Source organism: Syngnathus leptorhynchus, chromosome 3 (genome assembly GCF_054491065.1).
Source record: "Syngnathus leptorhynchus isolate UIUO chromosome 3, UIUO_Slep, whole genome shotgun sequence".
Classification (NCBI taxonomy): Eukaryota; Metazoa; Chordata; class Actinopteri; order Syngnathiformes; family Syngnathidae; genus Syngnathus; species Syngnathus leptorhynchus.
Genome location: NC_141197.1, coordinates 8,123,133 through 8,137,082, shown reverse-complemented (window position 1 = coordinate 8,137,082; position 13,950 = coordinate 8,123,133). Strand labels below are relative to the sequence as shown.

General features: G+C 39.6%; 2 protein-coding genes across 2 annotated transcripts; both read left to right on the top strand.

The window, feature by feature from the left end:
• The first annotated feature begins 250 nt into the window (after positions 1 to 250).
• On the top strand, positions 251 to 6,284 carry taldo1 (transaldolase 1). The gene is made up of 8 exons (XM_085907891.1): positions 251 to 419; positions 3,037 to 3,160; positions 3,290 to 3,397; positions 3,760 to 3,891; positions 4,041 to 4,216; positions 5,022 to 5,219; positions 5,612 to 5,757; positions 5,826 to 6,284. The coding sequence occupies exons 1-8, from the start codon at positions 320 to 322 to the stop codon at positions 5,856 to 5,858; spliced, it is 1,017 nt and encodes a 338-aa protein (XP_085764017.1). The 5' UTR covers positions 251 to 319; the 3' UTR covers positions 5,859 to 6,284.
• A 160-nt stretch (positions 6,285 to 6,444) lies between these two features.
• Positions 6,445 to 13,930, top strand: LOC147059057 (uncharacterized). The gene is made up of 14 exons (XM_085907890.1): positions 6,445 to 8,329; positions 8,436 to 8,626; positions 8,801 to 8,905; positions 9,035 to 9,173; positions 9,600 to 9,750; positions 9,901 to 10,033; positions 10,907 to 11,059; positions 11,242 to 11,279; positions 11,360 to 11,389; positions 11,509 to 11,675; positions 11,796 to 12,250; positions 12,334 to 12,430; positions 12,722 to 12,947; positions 13,634 to 13,930. Exons 1-14 carry the CDS (start codon positions 8,198 to 8,200, stop codon positions 13,714 to 13,716), a joined length of 2,100 nt encoding a protein of 699 aa, XP_085764016.1. The 5' UTR covers positions 6,445 to 8,197; the 3' UTR covers positions 13,717 to 13,930.
• The last annotated feature ends 20 nt before the right edge of the window (positions 13,931 to 13,950 follow it).

Genomic DNA, 13,950 nt, shown 5'->3' with positions numbered 1-13,950 from the left:
CTAAGTCACTTTTATTTTTGAGCAAGCCAAGTGATATGGCTGGCTCATTCCCGTCATGGTTTTTCTGGGTTAAAAAGAACCCAATTTGGGTTAAAATTTGGACTGACCCAGGAATTGTATATATTGTATAACAAGCATTTTTGTTCGTTTGTTGTTTGTTTTTGTTTTCTGTGTGTGCGTTTGTTAATGACTGCGCAGCGTGCGCGCACCCGATGACTTCTTCCTGCTTCCTGGACGTGCTGCGCGCTCCCGTAACGCTTGCATTCCGTTTGCGCTCACGTGTTTTCTGTGTATAAAAAGCTCACAGTCGCTGTTCAGCATGCTCAGTGTGTCACCGGACAAGCGGCGAAAGATGGAGTCGGCACTCAACCAGTTGAAGAAGTACACCGTAGTGGTGGCAGACACGGGAGACTTTAACGGTAAAATGCACGCTTCCACCAGCGGCTAATGCTAGCCGGTTAACGTGCTGGATTAAGTAAACAGGAGTGCTGCATCGATAATGCCAATGACCGCCGTGTCAATAATCAACCCGAGCGGGACTGCTAGGCATGCTAGTATCGCGCGAACAAGGCCCGTGAAGTTACACCAGCCAACTCTAATATTTGTTGGAAGTTTGAATTGTATCTTTATCTACTTGTTCAAGTTTTGTTAATCCGATTAATCTGCTAAACCTGTCAGGTTACCAAATTTAAAGTGTACTCGTTCTGTGCGTCGCCATGGAGGTCCTTTTAAAAAAGAAAATGTTTTCGCGTGGCTTGGTTCAAAAACATGTATTTCAATAACTGACATTGTACTGTAATTTAACTGTATGAGTGGATAAAAAATGGTCATGTTATTAATTGAACAAGATTTATAAAGTTTATACTTCCTGATTTGCCTTGCCTTAGGCATGAAAGCTCTTGATGAGGAAATAAGTGGAGTAATTCAGTTAGCTTGTGATGCAAACGCAGAAAGGCTTGCACAGTCAGGATGACATAACATTTTGCCAACTAAAACTTCATCTGGGAAACAAAACCAATGTTTTTGTGTCATGAGAGAACCGTAGCTGAATTAAGTTTATTACGTTATTGCAATATGTCAGCGCCAGACTACAGTGCACTGGAGTTGGTTTCAAACTACTTTTCTTTAAAATACACCAATCATTCATCCTTCACTGAGCTCAAACCCATTGTTGACATTTGAAATAGCTCATGCAAACCTTTGCACTAAAATATCACAATGATTTGTACTGAAATAATGGTGATGTTGCAATTTGCCCATAAATATTTTCATTCAGATTGGAAGCCAGACATGCTTAACTGTGTTGTCATATGAATGGCAACAAATAGGTTGATTGTTTCCCCTGGCATAAATTGATAAACAAAGATATGTAATTTGAAGGAAATAAATAAGTTTTTATGTGATATACCAGAGCAGTGTCTGTGGTGCATATGAGCTCTCAGGGCTCACTAATGTGTAAAGTGGTTGGGAATCACAATATCAAGTTGGTAACTCTTAGGTGGACACAGTAGTTAGAAATCAACCAGCTTCTTCCTCATTTTTATTTAAATAATGAATTGATCACCAAGTGGCATGTAAAATATTTTTTAAACAATTATGCAAAACTTGAATTACCACTTTCCCCCTTGTGAACTTTTTTTAACCTGAAATTTCACTGAACAATGACACAATAAAACAATACACAGTTATTGAATCGCAGTGGGATCCTCAGGACTGATTTTATGTCAGTTTTCTTTGAAAAATTCTTTCATTAATTACTTGATACACTGAAGTTCTCTTTTGTAGGACAAATGTCAGTATATGGCTACTTATGGGGAAACCCCAGGTACTTTCTTAACTTGTGTTTATGGTGTAAGGCAGGCTTGTAGGAAATGTTGCAGTCTTCAAACTACGCAACATCTTTTTTTTTATTTTTTTTTTTATTTGAAAAACAGACTCATGTATTGTACAATTATCCAAAACTGTTATTAGTGCTCATATCTGTTGGGTGATGTACAGTACCAGTCTGCTAAGATGATTATTTTATGACATTGTACAGACAGGTTAGTGTTTCATGAATGTTTCCGTCTTTGTATATACATATTTGTGTGAGTTTAGCATGTTCTTTGGCTTGGCCTATTTAGTTTATAGTATATCGAATGACGGAACAATATTTTTACACATATATCCGCCATAAGGGCTTGCATTTATTCACTTGAGCTTGTTACCCAGAAGCTAACAAAGTGGGAATTTGCTACAAGTGGGTATGCTTTTACAAGGTGGCACACAGCATCCCGCAATCAGATAATGAGATGTGAAATCTGTGCCATGTCTTGTGATGTCACAGTTGAAAAATATTGTAGGTACTTCCTTATTATAAGATAAGAGTAAACGCCTTCGAACAGAACAGGGATGCGTTTGTTCTCTGGAGAGTTGACACCTCTGACTAGTGCTGCTCAGGCTGCCAAAATGTAAAGCTGACAAACAACAAGCTGAATGAAAAGGCTCATCACTTGTATGTATTTTGAAAAAGGCACACAGCATTCAAAACTGCTGTTTGTACATTTCATTGTTGGGAAACTGTTACTGGCAGTTTGATTCCAGTTAATGTAGCTCTTTAAATGATCTTTTGTTTGAACTATGACCTGTGTATCAAGAGAACTAAAATTCAATCGTTTATTTCCTGATACAGAGTTTTTCTCATTTGTGAATGTTACTATTTTTGTTCTATTTCAATGCTAAAATGGCAGTGAGAAACTGAATTTACCCTTGAGTATAAAAACACGATAATAGACTAAATTTGTTCCTTTGATTCTAATAAACATGCATTAAACATTTGGATACTGAATCATACATAAAAAAAAAAATGCTGATAAGTATTGTACAATTGTACTCTTATCAAGAGTTTATCAGCCTTCTTCAACCGACCGAGCAGGTTTGAAAGAGTGCTGTGGCAAATTTATACTTAAGATGGTGCTGTTTTCTTTGTCAACTCATTTGAACTGGGAAAAAAAACTTTTCCCCATTCTAATGTTATTCCAATTCATTATCTTGCAGCCATTGATGAGTACAAGCCTCAGGATGCAACCACCAACCCTTCTCTGATCCTCGCCGCTGCCAAAATGCCAGCCTATCAGAACCTGTTGGATCAGGCCATCAAATACGGCATCGCCAAGGGCGGGTGGGTTAGAGCTTGAGCTCAAATTGTGCTTTCTGTAATTTGCACATTTTATAGTGTATGTCTAGGATTGTAGTTGTAAACCGGTTAAAAATAAAAAATAAACTTCCTGCCTATTTCCTTGCTGGCCAGAACTGAGAACGAGCAGATTGCCAACACCATGGACAAGCTGTTTGTGAGTTTTGGTCTTGAGATCCTCAAGAAGGTCCCAGGCAGGGTCTCAACTGAGGTGGACGCCAGGTACATGCACATACAATCAAGAGTGGTGTCTTTTGAAACATTGGGAAAAAAAAAAAAAAAAAAAATGCACTGATTTCTCTTGAAAATCACATTCGCTTGCTTTCTGTGCCTTCCTTTTTTTGCCACTTCCTCTTAATGAATTAAAGCAAACATGCAGTACACAACTATTTGAATGTAATTGTGTTGAAAATGTAAGGTCAAGATGTTTGAGTGAGAGGTCAAGCTTTCCTTTTGTACACTACATCGCAACTTTTGCAAACGGTGGTTTTGCTTTGACATTTCAGTCATTATCAATCTATGTATAATTACCACCATATGCCAAGAGTAATAATTATTACAGTAAATACAATTGTATTTCACAGACTGTCTTTTGACAAAGACGAAATGGTGGCCAAGGCTTTGAGGCTTATCGCACTCTACAAGGAAGCTGGGATCAGCAAGGAGCGGGTGCTCATCAAGCTGTCATCCACATGGGAGGGAATCCAAGCTGGCAAGTGAGTGTGAGATGTTTTGCATCAGCTTAATTTCTGTCACACTCGCTACAGGAGGAGCCAAAATTGAATAAGACTGTATTTTGGTCCAGTGGAAGAGTGTTAATGTTGATAGTCAGTCACAAGTGTTTAGTAAATATGCTCTGTTTCAGGGAGCTTGAAGCCAAGCATGGCGTCCACTGCAACATGACGCTGCTTTTCTCTTTTGCACAAGCAGTAGCCTGTGCAGAAGCAAAAGTAACGCTCATCTCGCCTTTTGTTGGGCGCATCCTCGACTGGTACAAGGAAAACACAGAGCGCAAAACCTACGAGTCCCATGAAGACCCAGGTACTGGTGTTTTCTCTGTCGACACATAAATGTATAACCCCTAACTCAAATCAATATTTCTAAACCATACTTGCGATGTTCGGACATTGGTTGCTGCGGACAGGCTCTCAAACTTAATTTGTATGGTGCCTGCTGGAGATGGAATCTGGCCGTGTCTGGGCTGCATCAGCTATTCCACAAAAATGAGAGATGGCAGCAAACTGAACTACCACAGGCATTAGTTGCCATGACTGGTGCCTTACCGCCAACTTCTGAAATGGAATTTGTGCAACAATATTCATTGATTATATGATTTGAATCTAAAAATTCCTGTCACATTGCTAGTTTGGCATGCAGCATCTGCCTCAACAAGGATTTTTTTGTTTATCGCACGAAAAGGATTTTACCTTTGTCCAAAATGTGACGTAGGATTCTAGTTAAAATGAGACATTTTGAACACAAAAGAATGTTGTTGTTTTTTCTGTAGCTAGAAGAGTAAGTTTTGATTGCAACCAGAACTCGTTTGCTGCCATCAACACATTAGGAAATAGGGATTTGGATATATATTGTCGAAAAAATGTGAAATGTATCAAATTTTGACACGTTTCAACCCAACACCAGTGGTGTTTTTTCTTTTCCATGATGCATTGCTTTTAACTGATGTCACTTAGACTGACTTGTTGAAATTGGCCATTTTTGAAATTGAAGCGGCAGTTAATTGCCAATCTGGTCTGGCTGCTTTTCTGATGATGACATGATAGCCAGACAATGTCATTATAGTTTTCTTTTCTCTAACTTCCTCATTCTCTTGCCCCCCCCCCCCCAGGTGTTCAGAGTGTGACAAAGATATACAACTACTACAAGAAATTTGGTTACAGCACTGTAGTCATGGGTGCTTCTTTCCGAAACACGGGACAAGTGAAAGCCCTGGGTGGATGCGACCTGCTCACTATCTCTCCTGGGCTGCTTGCAGAGCTCAGCCAGGACCACAGCGTTGTCGCAGAGACTCTTTCCATGGACACAGGTACTGCTGTTTGTTTGCTCGCCTACATCAAACAAAAAAATGCATCGTCAAATTCCACCAATGTTCTATTTGGGTGGTGGCAGACCTATGTGTGACGTATTTCGTTTTTTTTGGGCGGGTGTAAGTTTAAAAGTTTCTAAAGCTATATTATAGAGCAAGTATCTTTCATTGTGCTTGTGGAAAAGTCCAGAGCATTCCCTTTGAAAAAAGAAAAACGATTTACTTAGGATATCTATCCATTCATTGTCCATCAAAAAGTGAAACAAAGGAACAAAGCCAGTCACTTGATGTTTGGGTTTGATGTTGAGTTAATATTAGCAATAGCCTGGCCTGTTGTGCATTTCACAATCCAGGTACGGAATTTCCACATTGACTTAATTTTGCATCAACAGCAAAGAATTGCAATCTACCGAAGGTCCACTTGGAAGAGAAGGACTTCCGCTGGCAGCACAATGAGGATCGCATGGCAGTTGAAAAACTGTCTGACGGCATCCGCAAGTTCGCTGCGGACGCCATCAAGCTGGAAACAATGATCAAAGTAAGTCTTGACTTAAAATACTTAGCTTATTGCACAGTCTGCTCACAAGTCTTAATTTGTCATTTCAGGAGAAAATGCTTCATGTTAAGAATGGTCAGTAAAAGACATGGGCAATAACCTGCTGCTTTTACGCAAGTTTTTAAGAGTCAGGACTCTGCCGTGTTTGCTAGCTTTCATTTGAGAGACATTTGAAAGCACTCCAAAAAATTCCCAATCCAGCTGACCAAAATCAGGAAACTCCCTCATGAAAGAAAGACTATCTCCCATCCACTCTTTGGATGGAGCCAAGTTTTATGTGACCAAACAATTATAAAATGCTTCTATTATGGAATCATAATAAGATGGGGATAAATCATTCCAGAGTTACACGATGAGATGACTAGTGCTAGATCACAAACACATTTAACCAGAAGAACCAGTGTTTGAATTGGTGATCAACCTAGCGGGAATTAAGTAATTGTGTACTGCCCATCCCTAAATTTTCTGTTTTTCTTGCCAAGAAATATAATAAATATGAATTCTAAGCAGTTTAATTGTTGCTCTCTTGTGTTCCAATTAAATACTGTACGTACATGTGGATATAATTGTTGGTAGCCAGCCTTAAAAAAAAAAAAAAAAGGGTCATTCAAACAACTTGCAACTGTCGAATGTACTCTATTTAAATAATAATTGTTGGTAGTCATCCTTTAAAAAAAAAAGTAATTCAAACAACTTTCAACTGTCAAACGTAACGCAATAAAAATTTCATGAAAATCCTGTTTTGCCTTATTTGTGTGGTCCAAATGAATTACTGTACTATGTGGGGGGGGGGAAAAAATAGATCAAATTAGCCCGTAGCAAAATGAACATTTTGTTCCTCAACAAAGCTAATTTCTGTAAGTGTAACTACACGATCGTCTAAACAAGATTTCCAGCTCATGCCTCATGAGCAATCAGCTTCAGTTGGCTTTGAAAGAAGCCTGAATAACATTTGGCAGTGCAGTTTCCCAAGAGTTACTCAATATTCCATTGTACCAATCATTATCGGCGTCCCAGAACAAAATGCCCTCCACGTTGCACATCTTTTTTGACTAGGCACAATGCTGGGATAATTTCCTCGTTACAGATTATGTGTGTGTCTTGGGGCTGCTTTGCAAAAATTGGCACAGTGAGTCTTTTTATCTACGCAGGGTACAATGAAATCTCAAGAGTCTATTCTGAAGTGAAATGTGAAATGCTAGCCAGTGTCTGAAATTCTGATCTCAGCCGCAACAAATCATGACTCATAATATTCTTTTGGATCACATAATTAAAGCGATATGGTTGTTGTTTTTTTTTTTTTTAGTTAATATTTGGTCAAGGGTTCCATTTTGAATTCCTTCACTGAGCATAGTTTTTCTTCAAGGCGCTATCAACTTTGTGGGGTTACAACTTAACGTCAGACAAACAACTGTGAGAAAACAAAGAATAACAATTATGTAAGCCCTCCTGTCATGCAGTGTTTGTCAATCTTTTTTGCCTATGGTCCAGCCAGTTTAACTTCATTCTCTATCGGCCTCAATTTTTCCTTAACTCCACCTTTCGTTAAGTGCGTGAGATTTTACTTCACTTAACCCAAGTGAGACGTTATTAGGCGCAACGTTGGAGCTGATGAAAGGTAATCATTCATTTAACTTGTTACATATGCTGGAATATATTACATTTCACCTTAAATATAACTTGTATCGAAAACTATGTATTTTTATTGATATTTCTCATCAGGAGTCACTCAGGCAAAAAACTGTTCACACTACTACGCATGGTCTAATCTCACTGGCTTTCTGATCAATTTAAATATCAGTCTGATTTTGTAGTTGCAATGCTGTCAGCGAGCACTCGCAACCTGTCGAGATCAACAGACTCACAAGGGGATGGAAACTTTCTGTTCAGTATCCACGTGATGGAACATATCATTACGCAGAGTTTTGACACAGTATGTGCTTCCTTTCAAGGAGTCCCCAACTGCTATATTTTGATGTTACTTGGTTTCATTCAACCAAGGTTACTCTTTGTGAGAATATATAAATGTATGTATATTTTGAACGAGTTGATATCTAATATTTAATCTTTATTTAACCTTTACAGCTCTCGTTACGGTGGACATTGATGACATGTCAATTTGCATTCCCATGGAAAGAAAGAAATACCTGCACCTGTCCCCGACATTCTTGTCATTCATCAACACAGTCATTTTCTTCACGAGAAGAATGGTCACATTCTGTAACATTTGTAACACCGCTTAGCAGATGACAGCTTCTTTTTTTAAATGTGAATTTGAGATTGTCAGCATGTTCTTTGCACATTGCAAAGTACCACTTATATCTTGCTGTGATGGACTCTTAACTGATAAAACATCTGTCTGTTTTTTTTTTTGTTTTTTTTTTTTAAAGCTGTAACAATGCTGTATGAATGAAGAGCTGAGATGCTTGACAGACTGACATTGGCGATGGTGGTGCAGAGGCTGGCTCTCATCTGGCTAGCGCCGGCCTGTGAAGCCTCCTCCCTTGGCCTCACGGTCCACGTTGTGCCCTCGCAAAATGATAGAGGGCAATCGGTGGGTAACATTTGCTCAACTCGTCCTTTGTATTGGCATCAAGCTACATTGACGCGCAGCATTTGTAAAAAGGCTGACATTGTTTCTCCTTCTTGGATTTTTGCAGGCGAGAGCTCATTTTACCGTAATTGCATCCAATCCATGCCCCCCGTTAACTGGACTGTGTACCGAAGGGGTCAACTGCACCCTTCACAAAGCTTCCTCCCCCTTCAGTGGCGCCAGACCCAGCTCAGGATGGTGCGTTCGCCAATGGGAGCAAGTGGTTCCCAGTAACTACAACAGCACAATCAGTTTGAGGTATGAGACTTCGTTCACTGGTTTTTATTTTTCAATTTATTGATACACCACTGTCTTTTTTTTTTGTAGTGTAAAAATAACAGACTGAACAACACTGCCAGCTTCTATGTTCACTGTTTTTGAATTATTCTTATTTACATATTCAGCTCAATCTGGCCTTTTTCTTTTTTTTAGTTCCAGCACCACTTTTTATGTATCAGTGAAAGCAGGACCACATATACGCGCAAACTCTGGGAAACTCAATCAACCTGCTTTTGTTGCAATGCCTCCTCCAATAAGGTAATGGACACAATCATATTAATATTCATCAGGAAAAACCATCAAAATGTATAAAATCATCTCAAAGGAATATTTTTTTTACTTTACGTAAGATTTCTGAAGATTGTACCTTTTCATTTGCGGGAACAGGACCCGTGAGAACTGCCCTCACCACATCCAACTGTCAGTGAAAGATCCGGATGGTGACAGGGTACGATGCCGGTTTGCTGTGGAAGAACAAGGAGAGTGTCTCCACTGTACTCCACACTCTTTTATCGAGCTAAATAAGGTCAGTGCGACTTGAAAATGAAACTCAGTGCATGATTTTCTACATGAAAAAAGGAATTTGATTTACACGCACGCTTTGTTAAATGAATGACCTTATTTTAGAGGATATTTGTTGATCAAAATAGCCACACAGATTCTTTTTCACCAAAATTTACAAACAAAACTTTGTATAGGATTAGTGAATGGATCAAGAGGCCAGTACATTTCGGTGTGCGTGCATTTTTTCTTCACAGTTTGAATCACTATGGCATTTTTTTAACATACAAACAAGCACAATCAAGGCACGCCAGCTCATCATCACAATTATTATTTTATGTTATTTGTGATCTGTCATTTTTTTATGGGCATTCAAAAGGCAAACATGAAATGAATCATTTCAATCTCGGTCAACTGTCTTTCTCGCACATTTCACATTGAATTTGTTTAGGATACATGTGCTTTGACGTTTACTGAAAACGCACCAGTTGGACTGTATTCCATCTACATGATGGCAGAGGACTTCATTCCTACCCCCAAAGTGAGCCAAGCCAGTGAGAGCCATCCACTAAGCTCCGTTCCGGTGCACCTGTCCCTCACCGGTGTGTTTTGAAAATGCAGCTGGTTATTATTATTGTCACAATTTTTTTTTTAATTTCGAAACTTGTAGTAAGACTTGACTACGTTGTTGTATTTAGACTTGTTCTGTATTAGGTATGTACTGTGACTGATGAACTTTTATTCATCTACAGTGGAAGCGTCTTCCTCCAGCTGTACAGACGAGCCTGTGGCAACAGGAAAGACCCCGAGAAAAGATGCAACATTTAATGTCCTGCCATTCGAGGATGTGAAGTTTGTGGCCGAATTCATGTCCCAAAAAGAAAGGTGTGTCTGTCACAATCCTTATTTCTGTTTGACTACATTTGTGGATTTTTATTCTTGCATCAAAAACTGAATGGAGAAGTATTTTTGAACGCGTCTTTATTCATCAATTACTTACACTTTAAATTTAATATCTTAAATTATTATTAAAATCCACTGCACTCCTGGTAGATGGTGACACCGGCAAGAAACCTTACTTTACTTTTTTCTCAGTTCAAATGTATTAATATATTTATTTATTCATATATATTGCGTCATGTTATGCAGTGATTAATGTGCATTGAGTATGCTAAGGAAACTTATCGATTTTCACTTCATTGGCCCGAAGATTATTACTGAAGACTGAATTGGTCTGCATCGTTGAGCCCATCACTCAGTTTTTAGGTTGGCAGACAGAATGATTAAATGCCCTTCAGTTAAATCACAGAAGATCCACTTGACCTGTAAATCCACCTTATGTTCCAATTTAACAGTCCCAGATTTAACAGTGAGGAGTACATTTGTCTTTTTTGTGAGATGTTTGTCATGACACTTGTCTCATGAAACGCTGATGTAATGCATTGAACTCCAAATGTAGTGACACTCTCATGGTTTGTGAACCAATTATAGCCCAAAAGTCAGCCATCTTGGGTTGTTAGCATATGAGCTCTTCCAAAGTTATTGGCAGAATTCCTCATTCAAAAGAATACCCAAAAATTACACTTCTCAAATATTAAATTTGCACGATATAAGAGTGGAATGGGACAAAAGTAACTGGCATGATGACAATGCACTTAATATGTTCAGTGTCATTGATGATAAATCTTCTTGCTTTCCACATTGTTGGTGTTTTGTGAGCAGCAATTAAATTGTAACGGTTCTCACTGTGCTTTGCAGCGTCTCCGAAATAGCAGTCGTCGGCCAACCCGGACTCATTGTGTATGGCTTCACTTCAATTGGTGCCATGTCACAAATTTCCATGTCCTGGGTTCGTGGAGAAAACACTCTCTCTCATCTTCTTCCTATCTGCTTTGTTGCCAATTCCATGAGGTATGTAAACTGAACTGATGCCACATTTTGTAAATCAGATACTCTAAAATAAATCAAAACAGAAGTACAAATATTAATAATGTTCACAGTCGCACAAAAAAAAAAGACGACACATCAAAGCAGATGGTTAGTTCATCGGATGGTTGTTAAAAAGATCTCGTCTTCATTTCTTCTCTTTCTAGTTTACAGTCAGAGCCTCACTGTGTGTGGTTGTACCAAAGTAAGGCTATGATTGTTATCATTATTCCTGTTTTCAGTGTATCAATGTATATTTCAATCTGTTGCTCTTGTTGACTGCAGGAGAAAGGAAGACACTTCCTGCTGGGACAGGTCAGGATCCCCCCCCCCCCCCTGCTTCCCCTCCACATATTTATTTTTCCGGTTGAATTGTTTCAACACTGTCACTTGTTTATGGGTTAGTCTTAAAACGTGATCTTGTCTGCCTCCAGAGCTGATTTGTAATAAGAAAGAGATGACACTGGTGCTTCCCGTTGGCTCACTGAGCAACATCAACCTGACCGAGCTTCAGCTCAACAGCCCAGCTTGTCCCGTCATCTTCAACGACACTCATCTCACTGCTCGCATTGCTTTGGATGGCTGTGGCACCAAAACTGTGGTAAAAGGCTGACGTGATCCTTTTTGGGGACGGTTTTGTTTTTTTACTTTCTTCTATCTATCCCACTCTATTGTCTGGAGTTCCAATCCAGAAACATACCCATCGTCTTCTGTTTTCCAGCATGCCGGTACAGAGCTGGTCTACACCAACACCTTGAAAAGTGTCCGTCCTTCCTCCATCATCAGCCGTCGGCCCTCCCTCATTTTCCCACTGGCCTGTCGCATCCCTGCAGTCCAAGCCAGAGGCCCAAATTTCAACATTACTGTGCCCACAACAGCCTTTGATGACGTTGATGTTTGGCTGGAAATTCACTTGCCAGGAGAAGGGCCGTTGGCTATGTACACAAACCATCCACAATTCAACCCCCTTGGTCTTTTACCAGGACGAATGCGGCGGGATTCAGCACCAGTGCGTCATATCCGTGCTTTCCAAGCCGAACTAGGGTCCAGGATTAAATTGCTGGACCTCCATTTGCTTTCCAACACGACTCTGGAGCGAGCTGAGCTTGATATCAAACGCTGTGTGCAGTCTGGGACTGATGACTTTGCTGAAAGTAGCATTATTTTGGAGAATGGGTCAGTGACATGTGACTTCAATGAGCTATTTGTGACAAGCAGGGAAACTTTTTTTTTTTTAAATCCATCACGTCTCTTTATAGGTGCAAAGCTTCCAGCACAACAAAAGAGATTCGAGCGACAAGCAATGCAAGAATCTTTCGCCTTGATTTGTCCAACCAGGTTACAGTACAAAATATGGTCAGTCGTTTTGTTTTACAGTTGCACCTTTTTTGTCTATTCTTTAAGCATTCCAGTGATTCCTTGACATACGAGTGACCCGATTTCCCTCAATACCAGACAATTTTTATTCAGTATCAAACTGTTTATTAGCACTGTCATCTTACTAAACTAAACATACATTTTAGTTCAAATTCTGCTGTTTCATCATTTGGAAACATTTTTGATTAGTTATTATTCACAAAAAAGCAATAAGGTAATTTTATGTGGGGGGAAAAAAAAAAAACTTTTCTTTTTTCTCTTGTCACACAGCTGTACGTGAAGTGTGAGTTAGATTTGTGCATTAGCTTCCTTCCCTCTCAAAAGTGCGCAAGACAGTGCAACCAGGGCTTGTTAAATAGAGCGTCTGTGGAAATTGTGAGCAAGAACTTCATCGTCAGGTCAGGACCTGTGAACCTTGTAGTAACCACACCAGCTCCATCTTCAAGTGTTGCCACTGGTACAAGTGCTGCAGTTGAAGTCACCAGCACCTCAAGTGGTAAGATGCATCTTGAATACGCACCTCATTAAACCTGTTTTCAGCATGAGACAAGAGGGAATTGGGAACCTATTAGTCTTATGAGACAAATGAACGCTTCAAGCCCTAAAAAGTTTGTAATCTTTTGTAGAGCATGAAACTATGCAACATGGTGAAATTGTGTCTCGCACATCTGTGAATGATGACATTAATGTCTATTTGTGCCCTACAATTGGTAGACCAGTTCAAGGTGTTCATTCCCATCCATCCTTCCTTCCTTCCTTCCTTCCATCCTTCCGTCCATCCATCTATCCGTCCATCCATCTATTCATCTATCCATCTGTCCGTCCATCCATCCATCCATCCATCCATCCATCCATCCATCCATCCATCCATTCATCCAGCAACAGGCAAAAGGCAGACTACACCCTGAAGTGGTCGCCAGCCAGTTGCAGGGCACATATAGAGACAAACACCCAGGCACACCCTCATGCACACTGCCAGAATGAGAATCGACCCCATGCTGACCTCACACAAGTCAGACGTGTGTACCCCTAATCCATCATCGATTTTGTGTACATTCCCTCTAATCCCAATTCAGTTGCGATAGGCTTCGTCTTATCTGTCATTTGGAATGAAAGTATGAATTCAAATGTTGTTGAGTGTGACCAGTGTCTAACATCAGTACTTCCTCTCTTGTGTTGCAGCTCGAGGGCAAGTCTCTTTCATGGCAGTGGGATTGATCCTGAATATTTTCTGCATATATCTTCAATACGTCTTGATTCACTAAATTTTGATGGGAAATTTAGCATAGTCCCTGTCTGTACAAGAATAATAGATGATGAAGCTGATTATGACAATAGCCTCTAAGTCAGGATAGTATTTTGCCTTGTCAGATACTACTTTGGACCTTTTGTTGGGATTTTTTTTTTTTCATTGTTTTACCCTTTGTTTTAGACTTGAACTATTATTAACTGACAGGTGTAATAAAAGAATTAAGCAATGACAATAAAGATTCTCATTC

Excerpts from the sequence above, each read along its gene's own strand:
- LOC147059057 (XM_085907890.1), top strand. The coding sequence starts at position 8,198 with ATGCTTGACAGACTGACATTGGCGATGGTGGTGCAGAGGCTGGCTCTC. Across the intron at positions 8,330-8,435 it reads AAAATGATAGAGGGCAATCG|GCGAGAGCTCATTTTACCGT; the intron begins GTGGGTAACATT and ends GGATTTTTGCAG. Across the intron at positions 11,060-11,241 it reads TTTGTTGCCAATTCCATGAG|TTTACAGTCAGAGCCTCACT; the intron begins GTATGTAAACTG and ends TTCTCTTTCTAG.
- taldo1 (XM_085907891.1), top strand. The coding sequence starts at position 320 with ATGCTCAGTGTGTCACCGGACAAGCGGCGAAAGATGGAGTCGGCACTC. Across the intron at positions 420-3,036 it reads AGACACGGGAGACTTTAACG|CCATTGATGAGTACAAGCCT; the intron begins GTAAAATGCACG and ends ATTATCTTGCAG. Across the intron at positions 4,217-5,021 it reads CGAGTCCCATGAAGACCCAG|GTGTTCAGAGTGTGACAAAG; the intron begins GTACTGGTGTTT and ends CCCCCCCCCCAG.